General features: G+C 51.1%; 3 protein-coding genes across 21 annotated transcripts; 1 reads left to right on the top strand and 2 right to left on the bottom strand.

The window, feature by feature from the left end:
• Window positions 1-1,120: 1,120 nt before the first annotated feature.
• LRRN4CL (LRRN4 C-terminal like) lies at window positions 1,121-2,583 on the bottom strand. Its single transcript, XM_072758274.1, has one exon. It carries the CDS (start codon window positions 2,581-2,583, stop codon window positions 1,870-1,872), a length of 714 nt encoding a protein of 237 aa, XP_072614375.1. The 3' UTR covers window positions 1,121-1,869.
• On the bottom strand, window positions 1,121-17,088 carry BSCL2 (BSCL2 lipid droplet biogenesis associated, seipin). 19 transcript variants are annotated; one of them, XM_072758257.1, is made up of 13 exons: window positions 16,354-17,088; window positions 13,954-14,167; window positions 12,371-12,687; window positions 10,756-10,837; window positions 6,658-6,801; window positions 5,546-5,680; window positions 5,267-5,364; window positions 5,000-5,141; window positions 4,779-4,845; window positions 4,528-4,614; window positions 4,357-4,437; window positions 3,122-4,199; window positions 1,121-2,589 (listed from the first exon to the last, which is right to left on the bottom strand). In XM_072758257.1, exons 2-12 carry the CDS (start codon window positions 14,032-14,034, stop codon window positions 4,057-4,059), a joined length of 1,377 nt encoding a protein of 458 aa, XP_072614358.1. In that variant the 5' UTR covers window positions 14,035-14,167; window positions 16,354-17,088; the 3' UTR covers window positions 1,121-2,589; window positions 3,122-4,056. The 19 variants fall into 19 exon arrangements, with proteins under 19 accessions (XP_072614358.1, XP_072614361.1, XP_025860448.2 ...); XM_072758260.1 differs by having other exon boundaries at window positions 4,558-4,614; window positions 16,012-16,999; XM_026004663.2 differs by having other exon boundaries at window positions 16,012-16,999.
• Window positions 14,399-16,069, top strand: GNG3 (G protein subunit gamma 3). Its single transcript, XM_026004670.2, has 3 exons — window positions 14,399-14,774; window positions 15,176-15,275; window positions 15,542-16,069. The coding sequence occupies exons 2-3, from the start codon at window positions 15,177-15,179 to the stop codon at window positions 15,668-15,670; spliced, it is 228 nt and encodes a 75-aa protein (XP_025860455.1). The 5' UTR covers window positions 14,399-14,774; window position 15,176; the 3' UTR covers window positions 15,671-16,069.
• Window positions 17,089-18,386: the final 1,298 nt, after the last annotated feature.

Here is an 18,386-nt window from a genome sequence, read left to right on the forward strand (position 1 = left end):
CATTGGCATTGAATAAAAATCTGGGGGAATTTTCCTTTGTATTCTTCAGCAGTACTTGAAATTCATATAACTGTCAATTCTGTAATTAAAAGTTATAAACCACAGCAAAAAAAAAAAAAAAAAAGTTATAAGACCAGGGGCAGCCCAGGTGGCTCAGCGGTTTAGCGCCAACTTCAACTCAGGGCGTGATCCTGGAGTCCTAAGATTGAATCCCATGTCAGGCTCCCTGCATGGAGCCTGCTTCTCCCTCTGCCTGTGTCTCTGCCTCTCTTCTGTGTCTCTCATGAATGAATAAATAAAATCTTATTTTAAAAAAGTTATTTGGATCTGAATTTTAACTATTGCTGAATAAATAATCAATGCATAAAAAAAAAGTTATAAGACCAGCAAAAGTGAGGATTATACTCTCTAGCAACTCAGGCTTTTCTATATCCAGTTGGTTTATTTTTTATTTGTTAAAGGTTTTCTTTATTTATTTGAATAATAGGGGTAGGGGCAAAGGGAGTGAGACTCTCCAGCAGCCTTCACACCCAGCACAGAGCCCAAAGTGGGGCTCGCTCTCATGACCCTGCAATTATGACCTGAGCTGAAACCAAGTCTGACACTCAATTGAATGAGCCACCCAGGCACCCCTACATCCATTTTATTTTTTAAAAGATTTTATTAGAGGGGATCCCTGGGTGGCGCAGCGGTTTGGCGCCTGCCTTTGGCCCAGGGCGTGATCCTAGAGACCCGGGATCGAATCCCACGTCAGGCTCCCGGTGCATGGAGCCTGCTTCTCCCTCTGCCTGTATCTCTGCCTCTCTCTCTCTGTGTGTGACTATCATAAATAAATAAAAATTAAAAAAAAATTTAAAAAAATAAAAGATTTTATTAGAGAGAGAGGGGGGCGGACAGAGACACAGGCAGAGGGAGAAGCAGGTTCCATGCAGGGAGCCAGACATGGGACTCTATCCCAGGGCTCTAGGATCACGCCCTGGGCTGAAGGCGGCACTAAACCACTAAGCCACCGGGGCTGCCCCATCCAGTTAATTTAATTATAAATTCAAAAGTATACACTTCTCTGAAAAATAGGTGCGTGGACAGGAAAATGAAAAGGATCGTGAAAAATGAAAATATCTTCCTTTTATATTTCCTTTAATGTTGGTACAGTGGATATACAACAAACACAGATTTAGGGAAAGTGGGGGAAATCCTTGGATCTGGGAAATGCCTCAGAAAGCAGTTAGGCAGTCTGTGGTTCTCCAACCCATGTAATTTATCTCCACCCACTTCAGACAGGTGGATTCAGACTCAGGTGTGCCCATACTCTAGATCTAAATAAAAGGTAAAAGAGGAAGTAGTCTTGTCCCAAACTCCTATCCTGCAGCAGCTTGTTCTCAAAAATCCCACCAAAGCCACCAAGGTGACCGGGCCCTTTGGAGGGTATATGGCAGGGATTGGGATCAGCTAACTACAGCCAACAGGCCTAATATAGCCAGGGCCTGATTTGTAGGGCCGATGAGCTAAGAATGTTTTTTACGTATTTACATGATTACATGGCTATAGAAGTACCTACAAATCACCTTTGATTTTGTCCTCTGGAAACGCAAAGCCTACGTTGTTTACTATCTGGTCCTTTAAGTAAAAAGTTGCAAGCTTCTCTGCTCCTTTCCAACCCTCAGTGTGGAGCAGAACGGAGAGTTTGGGGCCTGAGCAAGCTCTCAGGCTAAGCACTGAGACTCAGTTGTGGCCCAGGCACCTGGCCTTCTACTCTGCCATCTGGGCTGTTCTGGGCAGCAGCGGCAACCACCTCCTCCCAAGGAGTCCAGGCCGAACTCTCCTCTCCAAGCCCAGACTCAGCCAGGCCTAAGAGGCCCCCAGGTTGCTTCAGAGCCCTGCTGTTGGTAGGGAGGCTGCGCGGTGGGGGCAGCCCCAGCGCTCACGCAAGCAGAAGTGCCAAACCAGAGCAGAGCAAGTCAGCAGGGCCAGAACTGTGCCCACCCCAACAGCTGTGTGGACCAGGGTCAGGGACCTGGGGGGCACGGCCAGCCTGCCGCAGGGCCCGAAAGTAGGGCCACTCACCCCATCAAGGCCTTCCCCACCTGCCTCTGGCACGCTGCTTTCTCCAGCTCCATTTGCAGCCACCACGCAAACGACATAAGTGCCCCCAGGCTTCAGCCTCTTCAGTTCTGCTCTGCGGGCTGTAGAGTTGAGGGGGGGCCCCTTCTGGGCAGCCCCACTGCCTTCCCAAAGCAGCAGCCAGTACTGGTGGACCGGGGAGGAGGGGGCACACCAGTGCACCAAAGCGCTGCCCGTCTCAGCCACCACGTGCACTTCTCCCAGGCGCGGAGGGTAAGGTGGCTGGGCAGGGCTGGAGAGCCCAGGGCACAGGCAGGCCCTGGGTGCGGCCCTCTGCAGCTCCTTGCATGGCACCTGCATGTGGCGGCAACTATCGTAGTCACAGAGGACAGCAGGCAGAGGCGGCCGTAGTGTCTCATCTTCCTCCTCCTCCTTAAAGTCTTGAAGGGTCAAGAGCTGTGATCTGGCCACTAAGGAGAAGGTGAGAGCCAGGAGCCACAGAAGGCAGGGAGAGCCCAGCATTGGAGTCTGGAAGGGAAGGAGTTGGAGAAGTCAAGACCGCCCAGACCCCATGCCTTCTGCCCCCCTCCCCCCAACAAAACCAGGGAAGCACAGCTGGGGGCAAAGAAGAGGACAGGAAAGCAAAGAAAAGGACACAGACATGCTGATTTGTCAACCAACTTCTCAACGGGCTATGGACTTGTTGGTTGGTTTTGGGTGAAACAAATGCAGGCTGACCTGAGAGATGGGTGTGCGATTGGCAATGGGTGAAGTACCAGAAACAGTTAATGAATAAACAAAGTGCTGGAGGGCAAAAAAAGAGGATTTACTCAGCCTGGGGAAGAAAGGTAGAATTATTCCCAGCTGCCACTCAAAGGACCGATCTCAGTAAAAACAATTATACTGAAAAACCCAAAGGGAGACAGAAACAAAAAAGAAGAGATGGAATAGAAGGGGAAAATCTGCGGACCTGGACCGTTCCCCATCTATCAAAGGAGCTCCAGTCCCTGCCGCCCCCCACCTGCCATCCCCTTCCCCTGGCCCCCAGTAGCCCCCTCACCAGCGGGGAGGTCTCCCAGCAGTGCAGATCTCAGGCCAGAGGTCTGTGGGTGAAAGGCTAGGGTGTCCCCAGGAGCACGGGCTACACGGGTAGGTTTTGTCTTCAATTGTTTTGGCTTGAAGCTTTTATACCCTTCCATGATGATGTCACCACCTAGCCCCCCTGCCCTGCACCCCCCCTTTCCCGGTGAATGCCAAGAAGCCGGCTGGTCCCTTCAGAGAGCCTGAGTCATGGGGCTGGGGCTGGGGGGAGCCACAGGCAGCTGCTGCATCTGGAGGCCAGGATGCCTGGGTTTGGAGAGGTGGGCGGAATGTGGAAAGCAGCCAGGAGCGGGAGAATCACAGGGCTGAAGCTATGTGTGTGTGGGGGAGGGAGGCGGGGGGGGGGGGGGGGGGGGGGGGGAGGTGAGGAGAGGGCCACCTGGCTGCAGTTGGGGGTTGGAAAGTAGCTGTGACAGCATGGGGCCTGGGCTCCAAAATGTGGTTTCGGTAAAAATCATACCACATCCAGGGCAGTCATTTCCTGTCTTCTGCCTCCCAATGGACAGAGAAAGGGTGGGGTACAGAGGCCAGAATGATGCAGCCCAGCTCTCCAGACCCGCCCTCCTCGATCCCCCTCTCCAGTCACGTGGAGGCAGTGGGCAAGAGAGGTTTTCTCTCCTTTGACTTCCTAGGCTTCTGAATGGAAACAGCTGTATAACAGGCCAGGTCTGGAGGCCTTCCCCACCGGCCGGCCCTCCAGCAAGACAACCTCTTCCACTGCTGGGTGGCGGGGAAGGTGCCAGGGCAATGCAGCGTTTTCACAAGGCCCTGAATCCATTTCAAGGAGTCAGGGAAGCAGTGGCCATGAAAATAGTTTATTGGGGGAACCACAGGACAGGGGAAGAGTTGTCAAGTGAGAAAAGGCTGGAATGTGAGGACTCTGTCCTGTTCTCTTCAGGAACTGGAGCAGGTGGGGCGCTGTCGAAGACTGCCCACAGAGGGTTCAGAGCTGCCCAGAGTTTCTGGGGCAAGGGCATGGGTAGGAGCAGGCAGGTTGGCCTCCGTCAGCAAAGCTGCATCTTCCCAGGAGCCTGAACCTGGGCCAGAGGAGGGAGAAACAAAATCCCAAATGGGACATTAAGTAACCAGGGGCTCTTCAACCCCCTCAGTCAATATAATCTCCTCCCCACCGACATGCCACCTCCACTCCACCAGACCCCCCATGCCAAGCACCCCTCACCGAGCACCCCTCACCATCACTGGCCTCTGGCTCCAGCTCCTCCTCTCCATTCAAGGGCTGCGGATCTGGTTTCTCCTCCTCAGGGAGCTGACCCTCTGCAGCCACGGGGAATGCAGAGGTCAGGCTAAGAGGCTAAAGGGGACAACTGAAGACAGCGAGGGCAGGCGGGTGAGCTGTTACTGTACCTGCCCCTGGGGGATCTTCAGGGCTCTCACCGTCCTCTGTGATGTCTGACAGCTGTGTTGACTCCTCCTGGCCTTGGGGCTCTGTGCCTCCAAAGTGGGTAGAGGACAGGGTAGGGCTAAAGCAACTGCACGCAGGCAGCAGTGCCAAGCTCACCTCCTCCGGTCTGCCTATCCTCTGACCCTTAGCCCAGCTGTGAGGGCCTAAAGCTTCATCCTGGGTAACATAGGAAGCCCCCTCCCATCATGTTTACCTGGATGATGGGCTGAGATCCTTCGCTGTACTGGCTTCTGGGAACTGTCTCTTTTTCGGATGTTTACCTGCGAAGGGGAAACTAGTGAGCAGTGAGGTTCCCCACCCCACCCCCGCTGTGATCTGGACCTTTAACACCCGAGGAGCATCCCCATCATGCCCCAGCCCACTCCTTAGTACAAGAAGGATGATGAAGGGGAGAAGAAGGAAGTCCTTTGTGACCTGCAAGGAGAAGCGGTGTCGGGGCCAGATGCCCCCCCACACCCACTGCATATAGCTGAAGAGCACAATGACACTCAGGAAGGTGAAGTTGCTGGCGATGCCTACGAAGGCGCAGGTCATCGGGAAGTTGTACAGCAGGTACCTGAGGCAGGAAGAGGCAGTTACCAGAGAGCACTAGCCTTCTCACTTCCCAGAAGTCATTTCTAGGAAAATTCAAGTTAGTTTCACTTAAGGACAGCCCCCATACGAGCTGCAGTGGTTCCTCACCTAAGCCCGGTGAAGTGGGCATGGATGCGGAGGTAGGCTCCGTACATCTGGATGCGCTTGCTGTGGATCTCAATAATCGCTCCAGTAGTTGGCACATACTGCAGAGGGCAGGGCACTGAGTGTCAGGCCATGATCCTGTTGCCGTCACTCTTCCAGCCCAATCTGAAGCCCACTTCCAGCATCTCCACTGCTGTTCCTGTTGACCGAGCCCAGAGGCTCTTCAGGGAGAATTCTGGGCTCATGCAAACAGTGGTATCTAGTCTTCCTTCACCCCCTTACCGAGTTCTCCCTATATTCAGAGTAGAGCTCCACCTCCAGGAGCTGTTTTTGCTCTGCAAATCCAAACAGTAGGAGGCTGGAGAAGACCAGTGTGTCAAGCATCTGCAGCAGGTCTGAGCGGTAATGCAACATCACCTGCCAGGGCCAGGAAGGAGAGGCTGGGGACAGGTACCCCCAAATTTCCACAGCCCCACCCACCCTTCCACCGCTCCTGAGTAGTCTGTGAAGTCTGCTTCTTCCTCATGCCCCATGCTCTCTCATTTTCACTTCCTACCACGCTCCCCCACCCTTGACCCAGTCATTCCAACTACGAGTAACATGCCTGCTCGCCCACGTCTTCATTCCCCTCTTCCTGAAACCTGCATAGGTGAAGTCCCACACAGTCTCTGATCTTTCCCCCAGGCAGTTCTACAATCCAAAATCGTCTCTAAGTTTCAGTGTACCACCTGAAACTGTTTTCTCCATATAGACACTCAGGGATTTGTATCATAATGTAGCTCTGTTGACAATTCATGTAAGAATGGAGTCTCATATTTATTGAACACCCACTATACACTAGTAAGCACTGTACCTTTTTTCATTGAATCCAGACTAAGTCTTGCTACAGGACTACTATTATCACACCCAGTTGGTAATGCTGTGTAACCAAGGGGTGAAAGAAGCTGTGTCTCGGCTTGTATGTTTCTGAGTGAGGAGGATTCCAGTGCAGATCTTTGGGGTCTAATGAAGCCCATTTTGGCTCCACTCTTCAGACTTTACCCTGAAGCTGGACAGGCAGCTATCAGGTATCTGGAGTGTCTGTCTGGCTTGGTGAACTGACTCATCTTCCCTATCCTTTTTTTTTTTTTTTTTTTTTTTAAGATTTTATTTATTTATTCGAGAGAGAGAGAGAGAAGCAGGCTCCACGCAAGGAGTCTGATGTGGGACTTGATCCCAGGTCTCCAGGATCCCGCCCTGGGCTGAAGGCAGGTGCTAAACCACTGAGCCACCCAGGCATCACCCCCCTCTTCCCTATCCTGATGAGTCTGTGACCTCAGACCTAAAGCCCTACCCAGATGTTCTGACATCTGTTGTCACCACCGTGCCCTCCCAGACAGGTCCTGAACACTTACAGAGCGTGAAGAAGTGGAGATGATGCGGCCGCCTCTGGTGTAGCATGAAATGGTGACTAAGAACATGCCCAAATCTTGATTCACAGGGGACTCTGGCAGCTCAAGCTCTAAGGTAACGCGGTACGGCTGTCCATACATCAGCACCTGCCCAAGGTAGCCCCCATCTCTTTTCAAAAAATACATTAAAAAAAAAAAAAAATTCCACCTCCTCCCACCTCCAAACGCTGCCACACACCCCAGGCCAGCACAGGGGGCGGCGGGGTCTCTCATTCCCCGGGGAGGTGCTGCCCCCTGGTGGCGGCCCTCCCACTTCTGAGATCACCGTCCCGTGACTTGGCTGAATCAGACTCCACAATTCTGAGAAAGGCTGTGTCACATCTCTTTTTCCAAAAGTGAACCGTCATGTTGCCAACTGGGCCATCTGTGACTCAGGCCTCTGTCCCCGTGAGGCCATCCCCCTGGGCCCAGCCTGCCTTCACTTACATTATTAATTAACCAAGTGCCAGAAGTGTACACCAACTCCCAAACCACCCCTCACAGTCAGGTCACTCCAGTTCAGCTTTCTGTCGCTCTGGGTTCCTTACCTCTTGTCTGTTGGTAGAACCCTGCGGCTCCTAGTGGGGAGGCTTCTTCACTGGCATTAACCTTGAAAGGTTACAGATTTGCCACCAAACACACTCCAGTTTTTCCTGACCATTACAATATTCTTCTAATCTCTTTATTCAATTATTTTTATATGTAGCACGACATCCTCAGAGGCAAGAGTTATAGCTTTTGTTTTTAAACAAAGAGAATGGATTTTTTTTAAAAAGCTGGCTTTTTTAAAGCTGTTGTTTTTAAACAAAGATAATATATTTTTTAAAAAGCCCATAGCGAACCACCTCGAAAATCCAGGTATGGCTGAGGGTGCTTTGAGCACTATCACTAGGGTAAAAGGTAGAAAAATCCTGTAAAAGTCTTTCTTCATACAGATTCTTATCTTCAAAATGAATTATCTGTTGAAAAAATGGATTCCATGAGATTCCTAGCCCATGGAAGAGGCCAGATGAAGCCAGCTGCTTCACTGAATTCTCTGAAACATTTTTACAGGCAGGGGGAAGGGGAGAAGAGGGAGAGAGATCTTAAGTAGGCTCCACACCCAACTCAGATCTTTGGTGCTCGATCTCACAACCCTTCTCAGGGTCATGACCTGGGCTGAAATCAAAAGTTGAATGCTTAACTGAGTCACCCAGGCGCCCCTGAAACATTTTAATAGGTAGTTCTCTAGGTGGGTTGAAGCAAAATGGGTAGTGACTGCTAGCTAATGGGTAGGAGTTTCTTTTTTGGGGTGAAAATGTTCTACGATTAATTGGGGTGCTGGTTGCTTAACTCTGTGAGTACACTAAAAATGACTGAACTATAGACTTATTTATTAATTAAAAAGATTTTATTTATTCATGAGAGACAGAGAGAGAGGAAGAGAAACAGAGGGAGAAGCAGACTCCCTCAGGGAGTCAATCCTGGATACCGGGACCATGCCCCAAGCGGAAGGCAGACACCCAACCAGGCGTCCCTGAACTATACATTTTAAGTGGGTGAATTGTACGGTACGTGAGTTTTATCTCAATAAAGCTGTTTAATTATGTTTTTAAACTAGTAATTCTGTCTAAACCAACATCTCCAATGGGAGCCACCAAATCAATATCAGAATCTTGTGAATGACTCCAAGCCTTTGTTCACATCTGATGGGCAGATTCTCCTTCTGTTCCCACATCCCCACACAATATTCACCCTTCCTTACAAGATCGGTCCATTTTGAGCCCCACCATCCCCATAGTCTCACACTGATCCACAAATTCTTCTGAAATGCAGAATCTGCACCTTATGCCTTGCTACTTGATGCAGTATATAGATTTCTATCAAACCTGTAAGCTCCTGGAAAGCAGGACCACATTTTCTACTTCTACCAAAGTGTTACACAGAAAATAGGCACATTATGCCTTCTATTTCTTCATCCCTTCCTATATATTCACTGTAAATGGACAAAAGGATCAACCTGCTTTAATTATCAGGGACTACCCTGATTGGAGTCTCTGATATTGGATTTCCCCTCACCATTCATCTTTCCCTTCCTTCCCTATCCAGCAGCCTCACACCCAATTGTAGGCTACCTGAATCACCACTAGGATCTCCACAACAGGGGCAGCCAGGTGGCTCAGTGGTTTAGTGCCACCTTCAGTCCAGGGCCTGGTCCTGGAGACCCGGTATCGAATCCCACGTCGGGCTCCCTGCATGGAGCCTGCTTCTCCCTCTGCCTGTGTCTCTGCCTCTCTCTCTCTCTCTGTGTCTCTCATGAATAAATACAATTAAAAAAAAAAAAAAAAGGATCTCCACAAAACAGGCAGCCACACAACTGTATGCACCATTTCAGGTGCATATATACTGTGGCTTTGTTTCTAATTCCCTCTCAATATAGTCTATTTATTACTATTTTTAGCCACGAAAGTACATTATTGAATCAATGTCTTCATAGAAGATTCTGTAATAAATCTCCAAATTCCTTTCCTGAGTAGCCAGACTGAAATGATAAATCTCGGGCAGCCCAGGTGGCTCAGTGGTTTAGCGCCTGCCTTCAGCCCAGGGCATGATCCTGGAGACCCGGGATCCAGTCCTGCGTCAGGCTCCCTGCATGGAGCCTGCTTCTCCCTCTGCCTGTGTCTCTGCCTCTCTCTCTCTCTCTCTCTGTGTCTCTCATGAATAAATAAAATCTTAAAAAAAAGAAAAAGAGGGCAGCCCCCATGGTGCAGCAGTTTAGCGCTGCCTGCAGCCCAGGGCGTGATCCTGGAGACCTGGGATCGAGTCGCACGTTGGGCTCCCTGCATGGAGCCTGCTTCTCCCTCTGCCTGTGTCTCTGCCTCTCTCTCTCTCTCTCTCTCTCTCTCTCTGTGTCTCTATGAATAAATAAAATCTTTAAATTATATATATATATATATATATATGATAAATCTCGGGGAGCCTGTGTGGCTCATTAGGTTGAGTGTCCCAACTCCTCATTTTGGTTCAGGTCATGAGATCGAGCCCCAAGTTGGATTCTGAGCTGGGCATGGAACCCGCTTAAGATTCTTGCTCTAAAAAAAAAAAAAAAGATTCTTGCTCTCTCTCTGCTCCCCCACAGAAAGAAAGAAAGAAAGAAAGAAAGAAAGAAAGAAAGAAAGAAAGCGAAATGATAAATCTCTGCCTTACAATATCCAACCTTCCACATCACTATGTCCATTTGGGACCTACTCATTGGACCTGAGAAGTCTTCTTGACAGTGTATGGCTACCTGCTGAGCAACTGAAAGTGGTCACAGAATACACATAGCAAGCTATTTGTACTGCCAAACAACGCCAGTCTAAATACCAATCCCAGATGCTACAACTTACACTCCTCCCTTCAGAGTGATCATTTATGTCTACCCTGTGTCAGTGGACCATTTTAAAAAAACACTTTCCGGATGATTGAAAAATTCTTATTAAGTTTGATGGCTGATTACTACAAATTATGCTAACAACTCAAAAAACTCTGGTGAGCAAAAGTGATGTTGATGCTCCAATGGTCCTTTTGAAGCAAGAAGGGATCCTCCCTCTTCTCAAAGCCTCCACCAATTTGCCTACTATAAACAGATGCACTCCCATTCTGCATTTCCCAGGGTTTCCGGGTTTGCTAAAGTCCTACTGCCATCCGGCCCATCCCCTGGCACAGTAACCTCTGTAATGTCAAGCCACACATATTTGTCAAGAGTTTCATAATTTCACATACAGGCTTTCAAAACTCTTGGGTAGATTCCATCCTAGTCCAATGAAATAGCTGACTATTTAATTTAGGTTCACAGAGGTCTAAAGCACATCTCATCTAGCAGATATGGCCTGTCGGAAATAATCTAAGAAGGGTATTGCTAACATTTGCAGCAGGAAAGAATAATCTACATGGTTCAGACTTTTTGTTTAACCTCTCTTTCCTTGCAAGCTTTCCTCTTAGTCTCTATTACTCAATCCCTGCTCGCCAAGTCTTTCTCAATCCCTATGATTTCAAGTCTTCAAAGCTCTAATGAAACCTCTCTGTAGCTCCCATACTCACCCGATCACGTCCACCCTTAGCCAGCGAGACATTGGCAACAGGGAAGGAGCAGAGTAAGGAGGTGGATGAATCACAGTCAGTCCTAAATGAGAATGGGGATGATACTCCACTAAGTTATAGAGTCTGCCTTACCTGTCCGTACACCTCCTTGGCCCCCTAGGGCTCCCTCTTGTCCCCCATCCCTTCTTCCAGAACAGGTACCCTTCTCTCTGTCAGAGAGAGATGGAAAAGAAATGCAGCCAGGAGATTCAAGACACCTGAATGATTCTTTCATTCTCTTTCCTACTACTTTAGTTTATTTCCTCTTGTTAGAGCAGAATTGCTTACACAGGACTCAATGGATACTCAGTTGAATAGTCTCAGACTTAAGTGTTTCTAAAGACTCACTTGGGGAGCTTGGTAGAAATGCAGATTCCTGGGGGCACCTGGTTGGCTCAGTTAAGTGTCCGACTCTTGACTTCACCTCAGGTTATGATCTCAGGGTCCTTGGATCAAGCCCTGTGCTGGGCTCCCCGCTGGGTGTGGAGAGAAATTGGGGTTCTCTCTCTCCCTCCTTCTGCCCCCCAATCTGCTTCAAGCTCCCTCTCCCTCTCTCAGGGAAAAAAAAAAAAGGCAGATTCCCGGGTCCTATCCCCAAATTCTGATTCGGTAGTTCTGGTTTTGTGCCTAGTTTGAGAAAATTCCTCCCAAGGGATCCACAGATGGTTTTTAAGAGGCTCACAAACCTCAACTTGTAAGCAAAATTACACATGGGCATGCATATATATTTGTGTGTGTGTGTGAATATATATATATCTGTATAATTTTTTTTTTAACATGAAGCTTGAATTCACGACCCTGGGATCAAGAGTCAGATTCACATGCCCTACCAACTGAGCCAGACAGGTGCCCCCATGCATACACGTTTTTATAACAAAAGGGTTAAAGTTTTCATGAGATTGTGCCTCCTAAATGTTTAAGCAGCTCTGATCAGGGACTCAAGACAGGGGAAAAAATAAATGACTTTGGACCACTGATAACAATATCCCTATCAGCATCTCTCGATTGGTCCTATTGTCACTGTTAAGACAAGGGGAGAGAATTTGACAAGGTCTGTAAAATCAGAAGGAACTGAAGCCCCAGGTAAAAAGCAGGACTCTGGGACTTTATGTACTGTCACTTTGTGTTTCCATAATCTCTACTGTACAGGATTATCAGGAATGGGATAAAGTGTACAAGGAAACTTGCTGCTTTCCCAATACCTTCTCTACTGAAGGCCAGGTTAGTTCTGAGACAACCCAAGGGATCTGTCTGGTTTAGACGTCTACAGTGGCCCTGAGAGGTATGACCCAACCCAGACAGAACTGATCCTCATAGTGACAGTTTAAAAGGGGGATTTTCTTCTCCTTCTCTTTAACAGATTTCAGTAACCAGAGGCAGACTTTTCTAGGATCTTAGAGCCCCACCAACCCAGAGCTTCCTTGGCCTTGGGCGGTGAAAAGTAAGAAGCCCTATAAACACACTGTGCTCAAGTTTTCTCCTCTGTAATCCAAGGGGTTGAACTGAATGAGCTCTAAGGGCCCTAAGAGCAATTCTCTCAAAGAATTCCTCGACATTGGTAGAAGACCCCTCTCACCTGTAGTAGAAATGCACGGGGCTGAGGTGGCTGACTGTAGGCATGTAGGAGTAGTAGAAGGAGCCATAGAGGAAGACAGACACCCAGAGCAGGAGGAGGATGGTACAGAAGAGCACCCCAAACTGTAGCAGCAGCTTGCGGGCACGACCTGCCAAGATGTGGCCCACCTCCTGGGCCCACAGTAAGGCAGGTACTGGTGGGTCATTGACCATGGCAGGGAGTGCAGAGTGTCTGGCCCCAGGTTCAGGCCTTGAGTTCCTAGCTGCTCTGCCACCTGGACGCCACGCCTGGCCATGGGGTGAAGCAGCTGGCGGTTCCTGGAAAAAGACAGAAAAGGGGGAAAAATGGCTGTTTTCCTAGGGGAGGTGGGGACAGAGAGGACAAGCTTACTGGACTGGGTTTGAGGAACCAGAGATAACAGAACAGTCTTTGTTTCAGGTGGCCTCTCCCCAGGTGACTGTGTTCCTCTAGCAATCATCACTTCCCTTTCCCACTCCGCTTGGTTCCCAGTGCCAAAGTCGGCTGAACTTGTCTGTTGGACACGTGATTCTGGGACAGGCCACCTTGATCTCACAGCAACACATAACACTCGGGGAATGAGCACCTTAAAAGGCTTTTACACATGAGGACACCGAGTCCACCCCGCGAGGTGGCTGCCCCGAGGGCACGCGCGACTTGCCTAGGGTCGTGCAGCCGCACTCAGGCCCTCCCGAGTTATCTGCTCGCCGCCCAGAGCCCCACCTAACGCACCAACAGGGTAGCAGCTCCGGGCCGCCGCTCCGCACTCACCAGTACGCAGGCTGCCGAGCAACGGCAAAAGGGACTTCCGCCGCCCTGGAAGCCCCGCCCCCTTCCGCCGGCCGCCGCGGGGCTCGGGGCGGGGCTCGGGGCGGGGCCCGGGGCGGGGCCTGGCGGGCGGCCGGCTTCCCTCCTCCGCCGGCCGCGTGCGGTCTCTCCCCGCGGTCCGGTTCCCAGACCCAAGGGGACAGGCGCTTCCCTCCAGGCTTCAAGACGTGACCCAGGGAACGCTATGAGTCAGCAGCAGCCCCCGGGGCCCGCCCTGGAGGCCGCAGTCCCGGCCCTCCGCCCACACCTTCACCACCGGCCGTTTACCGCCCTCTCCCCCGCAAAGGGGAAGGGCGGGTATCCAGCTGGTGCTGGTTTTTATCGCCCACAGCCCCTTGGGCCTGTAGGCGTCCACGGCAGGGAGTACTGCTGGCCGGCCGGCTGGCCCCGGTCACAAGAGTGGCAGCATTTCAGCTCCGTGTTTTGTCTCCAGCACTTGGGATGTGATCCACCACCTCTGACCCTAACTGGACTCTCCCTCAGAATCCCCGCAGCGCGTTATGGACACTAGACCTTGGCAGAGGGTACCTTCTATTGTGTATATGACTCTTCATCCCATATAAGATCCCTCAGAGCGTCAGGTTAATATTATGTACATCTTTGCATTTCAACAGCACCAAGCACAACGCTGCATGCCTGGGAAGTAATCTCTCAAACCAATACCCACCCTCCAAAACCCACCCAAGGAAGCCCATCTATTTCAACACCCAGTGACTTTTCCCCACAGTGCCCCCTACCTCTTCTTTGTCCGATTCTTTGATCTGGTATCTGCACAGCTCTTTTCCCCCAGCTTCTCCTCCTCCTTGTTCTTTAGGCATCTTCCTGATGCACCTTGTTGCCCCTTGATCTTCCACTCGAGCCACTTGTGGCTAGAACATGAAGTGCTTGGTGATCTAGAAGCTGATACCTGTAACTCATCACGTTTTCCTAGATACAGAGAACGGAGGGTCCCTGGGAAAGAAAAGAAGATTCAGGTACTACATGCTATGTCAGAGGAGGGAGGAGGGAAAAGGGGGGCGACTGCCCAGCTGATGTCAGATTTTCAAATGAGCAGAGTCCCCCGCAGCCAGTACAGACTCCACTGCAGGTGATGTCACAGGTCCAGACCACCCCATTTAAGGGGGGAGTCAGCCTGGCCTTCAACTCCTTCCAGCTCCTTCAGCTCCTTCCTAGCCCAGACTCAGAATGCCTGCAAAGGGGTAAGGGCAGCTAGTGAGACAGTTCACAGTAGGGGTGTGTGTGCAGGGGCTGCAGTCAGCAGCCAGGCTCCCCCACTGGCCAGGCAGTTGGTATGTTCCAGGATCTGAGCAGCTTCTTCTAGCATCCTTCATCCTTCAGGTACCAGCGTCTGGGCAGTGCTTGAGCTGCAGGAACTGGGCCCAGCCCTCAACAGAACTCTGACCTGACCTCCCCAGTGGACTTCTCTGTATTAGCTCCTTCTGCTGCAGCAGCAAATACTTTCAACTGCAACTCCCTGCAAGGTGGGGCACCCATCTCGGGGCAGGCTTTGTGCACCCCACTGACTACTCCTCAGGGCTACCACTGCCTGTGGCTGCAGGTGAGTAGGGAATATCCTGTTTTTCTCCCCCTGGGTCTCAAGGAGGCAGGTGGGGGTCATGTGTCCTCATCAGGGTGGGGCTCTTTCTGGTTGAGGCTTTCAGGGCTGGGAACACACAAGGCTGGAAAGGCTGAAAAGCCTTAAATCATTATGTCTAATGATCTGTGGGCCCAGGCCGTGTTTGAGTTTGGAGGGCATTTCATCCCACTCTCTCCATTTCCTTAGCCCAGGAAGACAGGGATGGGAATGGCCACTGGAAGATGAAGATAAGAGGAACAAAATATTGGGGCAGCCTCGTAAAGACTGATGAAAAATGAACATGGAGGGGGGGTCCTCAGATGAGATTATGCAGCTCCTCACCTCCCACATCTTACTCTGAGCTATTCCTCTCTTTTCTCTAGGATGAAAGGGGAGACCCCCGTGAACAGCACTATGAGTATTGGGCAAGCCCGCAAGATGGTGGAACAGCTTAAGATTGAAGCCAGCTTGTGCCGGATAAAGGTGGGCGGATCCTGGGTCCCCTCAGTTGGCCCAGTTGTGCTGTAGGTCCCCAAATCTCAGGTTAAGAGACGATTTCTTTCCTTGAGTCCCTGCGATCAGGGGAGGAGTCTCTGGCTCTGTGGGACAGTCCCTCTGAGGGGGATGAGGGAAGAGAATACTGTCCTAAGAAGCCCTAGAGATGGCAAAAAGATAACCGATTTGGGGAGGCAGGCTGCAGGCCCTCTCAGGGGATCTGGCTAACAACTCCCCTCCTGGCTGTGCCCCAGGTGTCCAAGGCAGCAGCCGACTTGATGACTTACTGTGATGCCCACGCCTGTGAGGATCCCCTCATCACCCCGGTGCCCACTTCGGAGAACCCCTTCAGGGAGAAGAAGTTCTTCTGTGCCCTCCTCTGAGTTGCCCTGTCCCTCCACACAAGCTCCTCACCTGTCCCTCTCCTGGGCCCTCCCTTAGGTTAGTAACTGTCGTGAGTCCCTGAGGGTCCCTGCATCCCACCCCTAGCCCTGTCCGACCCTGTGAGGTCGTCCGAAGCACAAGGCTCTCCATCACCGATCTGTCGACCCCGTTTCCTCGCCCACTGCAGCCGACCCCAAGAACCCCCTGACCCAGGGACCCCTTAGTTCTATCCCCAGAAGGGCCGCCAGACTCTGCCAGCGTCCTGCAGGCTTCTCTGTGACAGACAATGGAGACAGACAATGGAGAGAGGCACTGGCCGGGTGCTGGCTCCCAGTCTCACCTGGAGCTATGAGAAGGGTAAAGCCATTTGAAGAATAAAGGTATCCAGAGTCTCAGAAGACAGCTCCTGTGTTAGCCTTCTTGGGGAGAGGATCATTAGTCTGTGGATCTGGGAATGTGTGCGGCAGGTGAAAGACTTGCCATTCCCCAGGAAAAGGGCAGTCAAACCAGGTTAGACATCGCCTAGGACGGGAGATCGCCGGGACTGGGGAGACGGCGGGCGCGAGAGAGCCTCAAGTGGGAGAATTAAGTTACGACATCCAGAAGCTGCGGAGAGCATTCACACACACACACGCACACGCGCGCGCGAAAGCACTGAACACAAGTGAAAATGAAAACAGACCGAACAGGATGGATTTAGGGAGGGCAGTCGCAGACCGCAGGAACTCAGGAACGGAGGGGAGGAGCTCGGCTCGGGTTCCTGCGAAGGGGCCGGTTTTACTTCTAAGATGGCAGCGCCCACAGCGTGCCCCTTTCCAAGATGGCCACCGCCATAGGACGCGCGCCAATATGGCAGCCGCGAGTCACTGGGTTTCACCGTACAGGGCGTCCCAGGAAGCCCCATACGTAAAATGGCGGCCCCAGGCAGCCAGAGTCAGTGCAGTCCCATCTGTGCTCATCTGGTCTCAAAATGGCTGCCCCTGCCCTCGCCAACTTGATGCCCATTCCTATGCGGCCCAGAGTCTGGAAGCCGACGTCCCCCCGGATCCAGGTGAAGGCACCCGGGTGGTCATGAGCAAAGCTCATGGGACAAGGGGACCCTGGCAAGCATCCCGTAGCAGGCGCTGGTCGCGGGTATCTTGCGAGGAAATCTAGGTTCTGGAGCTTGCCAGGCTTAGAGGTGTAAACGTAAGTGTGCGGCCAGTGCCCGGCGCCATTCCTTCTCTATTCCTGATCTCCCTAGGAGCTGGGTAAGCCCGAAGTTGTTTCAGTTTGGGTTTCCTTGTAGGGCTTGCCGTGCTCCCATTCTCCCTCAGGCCTATTCTGTCACATCCGCCAGAAGCAACGTTCCCGCCCCTAGTGTGCCTACCAACTTTCGTCGTGGTCCCAGCTTGCCGTCTGGCCACCAGCCAAAATCAGGGCTTAATGTCTCACGAGCGCCTCCCAGACCCAAACTTGGCGAGGTTTAGAAGCCCGGGATGCTTTTCTAGAAGTCTTTTCCTTCCAAGGGTGAACATAAGGAGGTGGGACCAGGGCCAAGGCAGGGAAGGTAACAGTCCCAGGGTGTCTGCTCCTCATGCATTAGCAACATCTCCCAAATTCAGGGATCTATCTTTTCCAGGAAAAGCCTAGGCTGGCTCCTGTCTTGTGCCACCCTGCAGTAATAGGAGGGTGGCCTGTATTAGGGATGGCCATCGCCCCAGCTTCCCCACATCTTCGCACAGGAAGACGGCAAGGGGAGAGGGATGCAGAGAGGAAACCAAAGCAATAAAGGGCATCCTACCAGGAATTAAATTTAGACTCACTCCACAGGCCCAGGGGCACCCAATGAAATTGCGGCACTTTCAGAACAGCAGCTTTGCAGCTGTTGATGGAGTTCTGAACCCTAGCAGGTCCTGGAGATCATCTAATTAATTACCTCATCCTGGAGATGAAGAAGTAGGGAAAAGTAATCTGGTTGCCCTCCTGAAGCGGGGCCCTACCTCCATTCTGTTCAGGAGTCCCCGTCAGTTCCTTCTTGGTGTTTTATGAAAAGTCTTGAAAGGATCAAGTCTGTTCTGTTTTATTCTTTTAAAGTTTGGTTTATTTTTTCCGGGGGGGGGGGGGGGGGGAAGCAGAGGGAGGGAAAGAATCCCAAGCACACTCCCAGCTGGGTGCAGGGGAAGGGAAGAGTGGGGGGGATGGGGTCAGGGAGGGCTCCATTTCATTGGGAGATTAGGACCTGAACCCAAATCCAGAGTCAGTAGCTCCACTGACTGAGCCACCCAGGCCCTCCAAGGATCAAGTCTGTTTTAATCTCTGCATCCTGAAAGTTTCTGGCACATAGCTGGCACTCAGATATTTAATGAATGACTGTACTACATAGGCTTAAATAGCAAGCAATGCAGAGCAGACCCTAAGGACCTCTCTTTTTCTACTGCATCACAGTGTTGGGCAAATTCAAGAGAGTAAGTGAAAATCTCCACATCAGCTTAGACTTGGTAAAAAGCCAAAAGTGCTCAATAAATGTAATCTTGATAGTAGTTCTTTGTTTTTTAAGCCTCTGTTCAATTTTTCTGCACAATTTTCATATTCATCAGATTGGAGGTAAATGGCTACAGCCCTTGTTGGGGGAAAAGAGGGTTTAAGAGGTTACCAGAGACCAGGCATTAACTATAAATAACCATTAAAAATGATTAATGAGGGCAGCCTGGGTGTGGCTCAGCTGTTTGGAGC

The sequence above is a fragment of the Vulpes vulpes genome, chromosome 5 (assembly GCF_048418805.1).
Source record: "Vulpes vulpes isolate BD-2025 chromosome 5, VulVul3, whole genome shotgun sequence".
NCBI lineage: Eukaryota > Metazoa > Chordata > Mammalia > Carnivora > Canidae > Vulpes > Vulpes vulpes.

Excerpts from the sequence above, each read along its gene's own strand:
- LRRN4CL (XM_072758274.1), bottom strand. The coding sequence starts at position 2,583 with ATGCTGGGCTCTCCCTGCCTTCTGTGGCTCCTGGCTCTCACCTTCTCC.
- BSCL2 (XM_072758257.1), bottom strand. The coding sequence starts at position 14,034 with ATGCCTAAAGAACAAGGAGGAGGAGAAGCTGGGGGAAAAGAGCTGTGC. Across the intron at positions 6,802-10,755 it reads CTAAGGGTGGACGTGATCGG|GTGCTGATGTATGGACAGCC; the intron begins GTGAGTATGGGA and ends TACCTTGGGCAG. Across the intron at positions 5,142-5,266 it reads GCCCACTTCACCGGGCTTAG|GTACCTGCTGTACAACTTCC; the intron begins GTGAGGAACCAC and ends TTCCTGCCTCAG.
- GNG3 (XM_026004670.2), top strand. The coding sequence starts at position 15,177 with ATGAAAGGGGAGACCCCCGTGAACAGCACTATGAGTATTGGGCAAGCC. Across the intron at positions 15,276-15,541 it reads CCAGCTTGTGCCGGATAAAG|GTGTCCAAGGCAGCAGCCGA; the intron begins GTGGGCGGATCC and ends GCTGTGCCCCAG.